This window comes from Nannobrachium achirus (genome assembly GCF_963921795.1).
Source record: "Nannobrachium achirus genome assembly, chromosome: 17".
NCBI classification, from domain to species: Eukaryota; Metazoa; Chordata; class Actinopteri; order Myctophiformes; family Myctophidae; genus Nannobrachium; species Nannobrachium achirus.
In genome coordinates this window covers 43,150,711-43,160,750 of record NC_137824.1, presented here as the reverse complement: position 1 = coordinate 43,160,750, position 10,040 = coordinate 43,150,711, and the positions used below count along the sequence as shown (strand labels likewise).

General features: G+C 42.2%; 1 protein-coding gene across 5 annotated transcripts in view; it reads left to right on the top strand.

Annotated features, from left to right (window-relative positions):
- The window catches only part of LOC308302103 (uncharacterized protein), a 13,891-nt gene extending 3,851 nt beyond the window's left edge, over positions 1-10,040 (top strand). For 3 of the 5 annotated variants that reach the window (XM_080746295.1, XM_080746296.1, XM_080746297.1), the window contains 2 exons: positions 7,792-8,012; positions 9,870-10,040. In XM_080746295.1, the coding sequence (XP_080602421.1) occupies positions 7,792-8,012; positions 9,870-9,891 (243 nt within the window). In that variant the 3' untranslated portion in view covers positions 9,892-10,040. Of the gene's footprint in view, positions 1-7,791; positions 8,063-9,869 lie in introns of all 5 variants that reach the window. The other 2 variants (XM_080746299.1, XM_080746298.1) reach the window with 2 other exon arrangements.

Genomic DNA, 10,040 nt, shown 5'->3' with positions numbered 1-10,040 from the left:
TGAGTAATCAATAGAAAATAAGTCATTTTGGGGGTGAACTACTCATTTAAGGTTATCGGGATCGGGACTCAAACCTGCGATACACTGGATTACCAGCCTAGGTGCCTGGACCACAAGCCTGTGGCTCACGCTGGCTAATTAATGGTTAATAACTACATCATAATCTGCATGGCTCAAATGTGGTAGCTACTGTAGTAATTCAGACTGGCGAAGAGCCAGTAGGCTCGAAATGTCACATACTGTACAATAGTGTAAAAAGGAACCAAAATACATGTTTTAAGCATTGGAGCATGACCCAGTGTGCAGCCTTTATTCTTCTTTGTACAATATTGTATAAAGCCTTATGACACAGCCTTATGACACATTTAACCACCTTCAACCTGGTCTCTCCTGTGTTCATTTAACTCCCAGTCTATCTATCTCAATCAGGAATTTTTTTATTTCTTGCCTCAGAAGAACCATAGGTTTCCAGTATGTGTTGTTTCAAATTGCATTGGGATAGCCTGTTTAGGGACCATATTATACTAAACAACTAAACGATGGGGATACTGTATGCGTAAAGATTTCTCGCTCCTCAACTTCTCGCCGGAGCCGCCGCCGCGCGCCAGTAAACTACTCACCAGGGACAAAGGGATGGATATTTTTATCTTTTCTAACGTTTCTCGTATGGTTTACCGACTCATGCTTGAGTTCACCGTGGATCCCACATAACTTGGATACGATGGATTATGTGCAGGACAGAGAGGAATCACACAGTGATTTTTATCTCCACGGTGGGTCGGAATCCAAACACCTTGGCTACGGGAGAATGACTGTCTTTGGTGCGCTGATCTCAACAAAGAACAAACCCCCAGTTGGCAGTAGTATGGACAGAAGGTCCTGTATTTACTTTTTGCTGCTACTCTGTGGAGATATAGAAACCCACCCTGGACCTGTTGCAACCCGACAGATGACTCGCAGACTCGCCGCCGTTCTCGCAGCCGCGGATGGTCTTTCCACGGTCGACTCATCGCCATTGTCGACCAGTGAGGTTACCAACACGGCCAACTCGGAGGAACCACGGATCCACGAGGGACCACCCGACCCACGGAGCACCTCGGACGTCGGTGTGTCCACCCCCGCGCCGGCTCCACCACCCGACATCGTGGCTGTTGGTGCCCAGTTCGCGGCAGTCGGATCCCCGGAGATTACCAGTACCACCGAGCAGGATGTCCCCCCGCTGGCCCCGCCACCCCCCAGGGATCGAAACCAATCATGGCTGTTGGCGTACCTCGGCTTTGATACAATCTGCGCCGGCGCCGCCACCTCGACACCTCGCGCCGATGAAAGAAGCTGGATATCCCATTGTCTAGGTTCTCAGACATCAACGGGACATGACCTCCCCCCCACCCCCAGCGCCCCCCTACCCCCAATACACACGGATGTGGACTCACACACAGGGGAAACCCCCTCCCCCAGCCCTGATAATGGCTATTTGAACACCTCAGGCATGAAAGGTACTTTTGTGAAAAGAGGACTGAAAATGATTCATCTCAACATCAACAGTTTGAAACCCAAACTGGAACAAATCAAAGCTATGTTTCTTGATGGTAAGGTACACATTTTAACCTTCTCAGAGACTAAACTCGATGACTCATTCTCAGATACTAGCATTGAAATAGCCAATTACACTGTCATTAGGAATGATAGGAACAGGAAGGGAGGCGGTGTTTGCATGTATATTCACAATGATTTAAATTTTATCATTCGCCCTGACCTACACCACAGCTCTCTTGAAACTGTATGGGTCGAGATAATTTTTGAACATGCTAAAAATATACTAATATGCGCAGTCTATAGACCCCCTGACCAGAATGACTTCTTTGAGCTGTTTGAGGAGAGCTTAGCAAAGGTGGACGGTATTGAGTATTATGCTTTGGGCGACTGGAATGTTTGTGCTTAAAGAAGCACCCCTGTTCAAGTCCTTTAATGGGTTATGTAATCAATATGGTCTCACTCAGCTCGTTACCGTACCTATAGGGTGACGGAGCACTCCCAAACCCTCATAGATCTCATCGTAACCACAGACAAATCCAAAGTCACCGCTAGCGGGGCTATTGTATGCGGTCTTAGTGATCATTACATGATCTACTGTACGCGTAAAATACACAAACCCAAGGCTAGTGGTCACAAAACAGTGGTAGCTAGAAGCCTCAAAAACTACTCCAGTGAGGCATTAAATCACACACTAGCGAATACTGACTTTTCTTCTGAACTGAATTGTACAAATGTCGAAGGAGCATGGTGTGGTTTTAAAACCAAATTGACCAATGCTCTAGACGACGTGGCCCCCTTGCAAACCACCAGGGTTAAAGCCCGCCAAGAGCCATGGTATAACTCAGATATAGCCGAATCAGCTAAACTCAGAGACAAAAAGTACGATGAAAAACGTAAGTGTTGCAAAAAGCTTAGGAAAAAATTCAACCCTGACCTCAATATCCAAATCAAACATCTTACTGCTCAGTGCAAGAAACTCAGAAACCAGACGATCGCACTATGTAGATCCGCCCAAAAAGACTACATCGACACCAAAATCGACGAATACAAAAATAAACCACGAGACCTATGGAAGTTGCTTAACAACCAATTAGGCTTAAAATCTAAAAACATATGCCACAGCATAAACATCAAAACAGACGCCGCTCTCATTTCTGACAAATGTGAAGTAGCTACCCATCTTAACAAAACCTTTACCACCATGGCCCATTCACTGGTTGAAAGACTGGTCGCCCCATCTGGGCGGTATGGTATAAATTTTGTTAAGAAATACTACAATAAACTGGGTGTCATAAAAGACAGTTTTAAACTTGCCACAGTGACAACTGATGAAGTGTTTAAAAAACTGAGCGCCCTACCTCAGCACAAGGCCACTGGCCTTGATAAAATTCCAGCTAGATTTCTCAGAGATTCAGCCGCCACCATTGCTCCAATCATTACCCACATAATTAACCTTTCCATCGAACAGGGTCATGTCCCACAGGACTTCAAACTAGCAAAAGTAACCCCCCTGCATAAAAAAGGTAGCAAACTAGACCCTGGAAACTACCGTCCCGTTTCCATTCTCAGCTCCATATCCAAAGTCATGGAGAAAATAGTCTACGAACAGATTGCAAGATATCTCGATGAGAATAATCTGATTTACGAGTTCCAATCTGGATTCAGAAAATCTCATTCCACCGACACATGCCTTCTCTATTTGACTGACCAAATCAAACGCGAAGCGGATGACGGCAAATATAGCGGCATGGTCATGATGGACCTCCAGAAGGCATTTGATACCGTAAATCATTCTATTCTGATTGAGAAACTAAAAGCCATCGGTCTTGACAGCGCAGCAGTGAGTTGGATGCAATCTTACCTGGTGGGGAGGGAACAGGTGGTGGAGATTAACGGTACCATGTCCCCCCCCCTCCCAGTAAGCTGTGGTGTTCCTCAAGGTAGCATACTGGGGCCTCTGTTGTTCCTAATATACGTGAACGACATGGCATCTGCTTGTGACTGCAACCTGTTCCTGTTCGCGGATGACTCGGCTCTCCTAGTCTCGGGCAAGGACCACTTGCAGGTTGAGAAGACACTTAACTCTGAACTAAGTAAGATCTGCACATGGCTTAACGACAACAAATTATCAATTCACCTGGGAAAAACGGAGTCCATCCTCTTTGGAACAAATCATAACCTCAAAAAGGTCGATAACTTCACAATCAAAGTGGGTGACAAGGTCATAACACGAAAAAACGAAATCTCTTACTTAGGATGTATCCTGGAAGCTAATCTTTCCAGTGAAAAGATGACTTCTAAAGTAATAAATAAAATCAACCAACGAACTCGTTTCCTACAGAGGATAGCCCCGATGGTCAATTTTAACACACTGAAGACCATAGCTGGTGCAATAATCCAGCCCCTCTTTGACTACGGAGTCCACGTATGGTATCGTGACGCCCCACAAGCCCTGAAAACTAAACTCCAAACAGCCCAAAATAAACTAATTAGGGTCCTGCTTAGCCTTCCCTATCAGACTCACCTCACCGCTACTCACCAATTAAGAGTGGGGTGGCTCAGAGTAGATGACAGAGTACAGCAGCTTGCAATGGGCCTGGTGTACAAGATACACTACACCACTATGATACCCAAGTACCTGTCAAAATACTTTATAAACATTAAGGATGTCCATAATTACAACACCAGAGGCAGCGCCACAGATCACTTTCAACCCAGAGTCAAAACCAACAAAGGGTCAAACTCTTTTTTCTGCTATACCACCAAAATGTGGAAAGCCTTACCGAAGGCCATAAAGGAGTGTGGATCACTTGCATCCTTTAAAATTGCCCTGAAAAGCCACTTACAGGCAGCAGCCGTTCGCAACTGGTAATAATGAACCTAGCCCCAACCCTACCCTCCCCTGCCCCTTCTTTGTATATACTGTTTGTTTAAGAATTACTGTCTTTGTTTTGTTTTTCTTTACATATCTACTGCATAGTACTGTGTTCTGTCTGTCTTCTGTACTATCTGTCTGTCATTCAATGTTATATGAGATACTTCAATGGTTTCCAGTGGAAATAAGCTTAGTCTTTTCATGGATCTCCTTTTAGTAGACCTTGTACCAGTGAACTGTACCGTCATGGAACTGTACCTTTTCCTATGCAAACTTCTAATAAAGTCTTCAATCAATCAATCAAAAGGAGCGATGATGATATTCCTTAGTTATAGATGTGCAGTGTTCTAAGCAGACCATTACAACTGTCTGTTTGAGCTGTTTTTAGACACTCAACACTCGGACTTGGACGTGATCAAAGACTTGAGACTCGACTCTGACTCTATCTCCAAGACTCCAAGAAGGAACATCTTTGTAGACCTTAGAGAAAACTAGATAAAAACTAAGCTATGGTGACTAAAACAAAATCTATTGACAATTTCATCAACTAAAATGTTGGGGAAGGACTTAGGGAGCTCGTGGATTGGCTATTTTCAGCATACAACCACTGTAAAATCTGCCATCAAGCTCTCTCAAAATACATTTTTGAAAAAGAGAAAAGAAAAGAAAAAGAAACGTATTCAAAAGACTATGACTAAAACTAAACAAAACGTCCATGGGACAATAAGCGATATTATCGTTTATCATGATACAAAACACTCACGATAATCGTATCGTGGAGATTTAATTTGTTGTGATATCACCCTCCGTCATGCACTGGGATCAATTCACCTTTCATTTGCCGAGCTGCATCTGGTACCCTTAGTTTAAAACCTCTATAATTGTGGGCTCGCCTGGAAGGCGAGCACACGTATGTTATCTTCATTATTTATCTATCAGTCAGTCAGTATCTCCTCAAAACTTTGGCGCGATTCATCTCTTAAACGCTTACACCTTTCAACACCATTCAAATTTTTATGTGTTCAGCTTACTGAGGACACGTGTGCTTGTATTTTTGGTTTTGAAATGTTTTGTAGTATAAATATAAAAAAATAAAAATGTTTAACTTTAAGCACCCAATGCATTTCCAATGGGTTTAGTGAGTGGGGACAGAGTGGAGAGAAGGATAATAGACCCATGTTTATGTTAAGGCGCTGTGGCTGCAGTGTTCACACTTCAGATATGCTATCTATATCATTGCGTTCACACAGGTCTGCTCTCTGATTTGATCCAAATATCTAAGCTGTGTGATGTATATGTTACAGTTATTTTGGGTAACTCAGTTAGATTGGGGTAGGAGCGCTTGTTTTTGTTCACCTGGTTGTGGAAGAAGCTCATGTCCCAGTGGAAGAAGCTCATGTCCCAGTGGTAGAGCATTTAACTGCATTAGTCCTACGCTGGGGAATGCTACTATGCCTAAACCTAACCCTAACTCTAAACCTTACCCTAAACCTAACCCCAATCCTAACCCTGAACCTAAACCTAACCCTAACCCTAACCCCAAACCTAACCCTAACCTCAGTAAAACTATGCCTAAACCTAACCCTAACCTCAGAAAAACTATGCCTAACCTAACCCTTATCCTAACCCTAACCTCAGTCAAATTATTCCTAGTTCCCCGAAGGAGGTGGCGCCTGCTCCACCTTGTGCACAAAAACGAGCGCTCCTGTTCTCAATCTAACCGAATCTCAAACTAACTGTGACATATATATTCTGAGTTAAAACTACAAATATCTATAAATGTCCCTCTCCACTCTACTGATTGAGACAGCTGTGATTAAAGGCCTGTCTGTCATTGGCTGTTCTGTGGTGCTGCAAAGTAACCAAGTACATTTACTCAAGTATATACAAGTACTTGTACCTACAGTACAATTTTGAGGTACTTTTACTCTACTTTCCATTTTTGTTACATATACTCTACTATAAATACAGCATTTGACAGCCTCAGTTACTTGTTACTTTGCAGATTTTATTATTAATAAAAAACATAGATGGACCACTTAATACTGCTATGAAGTTGATCTACAATGTGCGCACGCACGCACGCACGCACGCACACACAAACAACTGTTACTGTGTTACTGTGGAGACGTTTGCTTGTATTTGTCTTTGAGACATGTTTTGTAGTGTTTTAGAAATTTTACTTAAAAAGAATAAGGTTTTAGGATCCCTGGCAATGGGATTTACAGTATATATCCTAGAACCCGCAGGGACAATCAGCCGTATTAGTGGTTGTTGTTGGTTTTCAGGGAGTCAGTCTGGAATGGCCACATAGAAGAACGCCTTGGTTATAGACATAGTGGAGGACAGATGTGATCTGGGATTGTTAACCTACAGTATATGCACTCAATATACACCTCTAGAACACATAGAATATGTACAGTAAGGTTCAGTAGAGTACAGTAAAAGTACAGTAAAGTACAGTAAGGTACAGTAAAGTACAATAAAGTGCAGTAAAGTACAATAAAGTACAGTAAGGTACAGTGGAGTACAGTAAGGTACAGTGGAGTACAGTAAAGTACAGTAAGTTACAGTAGAGTACAGTAAAGTACAGTAAGGTACAGTAAAGTACAAAACAATACAGTAAGGTACAGTATAGTACAGTAAAGTACAGTAGAGTACAGTAAAATACAATAAAGTACAGTAAAGTGCAATAAAGTACAGTAAGGTACAGTGGAGTACAGTAAAGTACAGTAGAGTACAGTAAAGTACAGTATAGTAAGGTACAGTAGAGTACAGTACAGTAAGGTACAGTACGGTACAGTAGAGTACAGTATACAGTAAGGTACAGTAGAGTACAGTAAAGTACAGTACAGTAAGGTACAGTACAGTAAGGTACAGTAGAGTACAGTAAAGTACAGTAAGTTACAGTAGAGTACAGTAAAGTACAGTAAGGTACAGTACAGTAAAGTACAGTAAGTTACAGTACAGTACAGTACAGTAAGGTGCAGTACAGTATAGTATAGTAAGGTACAGTACAATACTGTAAGGTACTGTACCTTACAGTACCTTAAAGTATCCTATTTGTTGGGTTGGAAGCGAGCCCACACTGTTTCGAAGGAACAGTATTTCTAGTTGGTAAAAGGTACTTATAAAATACTGTAGGATACATTCTTTTTTTCACCCTCTACCAAATGTCTTTGCCATAAAATAGCCAATCTACAAGCGTCTCAACGCTTGTAGATCTGCTATTTTTTGGCGAATGTTCCGCTCCAGGATAATGTATTTTGATCATCGCGATAATATCGTAAATCGATATTTATTTTATTGCAATAATCGTTACATGAAATTTTCATATCGTCCCATCCCTAATACACGCCCTCCACTCATACCTCCTATAGGTGAGAGACGGTGCAGCGGTGTCTCAGGACCTGGCAGACTACTCTGACCGCGTCAGAACCCACTGGGACCACATCGAGATCAGACACGTCAACAGCAGCGATGAGGGACGCTACTACCTCAAGGACAGGAAGGCCCGCCTGGTCTCTGCCACCAGCATGGACCTGACCTGTGGGTCACGTAGACCAGTGGTTGTCAACCTTTTCAGGCCGCGACCCCCAAAGTAATCATATTTGATCTGGGGACCCCCCTCCACCCTGACGAGCACTAAGAGTTGAGGCATTACATTTTGTATAACACGGTTACATTTTGTATAACACGGTTCTATTGTGAATATAGCAGATCTACATGCTCACAACGACTCGCTTTGTGAGGCAGTGTGAGCATGTAGATCGGCTATTTTCACAATTTCCGCCTCTGATATTTGACAATTTGGCCAATGTTTCCTTCGTCATTTTAGAGGTATTAAAAAGTCCTTAAATTTTCACTTTAGAAATGTGCAGATACCCTACATAAACTTTATATTGGTTTGTTTACTGTTGAGTGAGAAAATAATGTTGCACATTAAGTTACTGCGTGTTTGTGAAACATTTCCTGGTTAGGCCTGTCCTGTAACCAGTGATGACATGGTTTGACCAATCAATATGCACCCCTTTGGAGATATAGCTCACTGTGATTAGTTGGCTTTGCTACACATTGTTTTGTTTTATTGATTCCCATCATTCCTGTTCAGAATCAGATCTCCAGTAACTGCATCCGTTGTTTGTTGTTGGTGTTTAGATTGTTAGTTATGGTTGGCAACTGGCGATTTGTCCTTTCTCTCGAAAAGTTTTAAGTTGTTTGCCTGTCAAGTGTTTGTGCATGCAGCATTCAATATTTTGTACAGTACTGTAGCATTCCTTTTCAGAGACTGTTTATATTAGTTTGGTGTTACTGTACAGTAAAATACTCAGTGATCAGAAATGCACACCGAGTGCACTGGTGTGCCCTCTTGTTGTTTGTTTATTCTGTGAACTCGGTGCGTTGTCATTCGAAACTCGAGGATGCTGAGTGGACTATTTAGTTTATATTCAGAGACCATTCCTGCTACCATGTCATACCTTCAAGACACCAGACAAAAATATACATAATCCATTGTATATATTTATCACCAACGTTGGTGTGTAAGAACTCCAGCTGGCTAGGTTACAGGTACTATTTCGTAAATCAACATCACCAGACAAAATAACTTGAATAAATGTAACTTCATCAGTGTTGTGAAAGCTACATTTATAATTAAGTTCATCACAGAATCTGTCAGTATTTCTTCAAAACATGGCAATGGCACAGAACAATGTAGTTACACTATAAAGGTTATTGCTACTGTAACTGTTTTGAAAAATAATCTAGAGCCAAAGTATTTGTACAGTAGCCTGGTGGGCCAACCCACATACTGCGTTCACTCACTCATTCCTTCCCCAGTATGAGGTCTGGACTTTCACGTATAGGCAGCGAGTATGAGTCATTGGCCCCGATCATTTTCTGATCGGGGCCAATCAGTTAATGCGTTTCAACTGCTGTCCGCAAAACAAGTGAAAAGCTTCCCCTGATTGGTCCATGTGTAGATGGTGACGTAGATGCTTGCTGCAGCATTTTCAAAACAACACGGCTGCCCTCGATGCAACAAGTGTAACAGTTAACGCTGAAACAATAAAACAAGCAATAAGTGAAGTTATTTCAGAGTTGGAATCAATTACAACAAATAAAAAGGGACAGGAGTATGTGCTAGCGGAGCTCATCGGCCGAAAATACATCTTTGTTTGCCGTTCTTCCAACTGGCTGCACTTTGATGACAGATGTTTTGCTAAGCTGATTGGTTAGAGGAGTCTGTCTGTCAAGGCAAGTACTCCAGCCCACTTTTATATCAGCCGAAAGCCGGACCTCATACTGGGGAAGGAATGAGTGAGTGAACGCAGTATAATTATGGGATGGCCCGCCAGGCTATTTGTACAGTACACCTGAGATTAAATTCTATAAACATATTTAGAGGTGGTGATCTAATGTTTCCTCTTTAGTGACTATTGGTGTTTGTGTGTTGCAGACTCTATAGGTGCAGGAGGTGACACAAACAGACCTGGGAAATGATTGTGACATGGATGAAGAGTGGATTGTGTGACATAATGCAGTCTATGAGAGCTGGGTCAACATGATTATGAAGATCTATGTTTTTAAATAATTGGTTCAGGAAAATAAACATGTATCACTCTTCAAA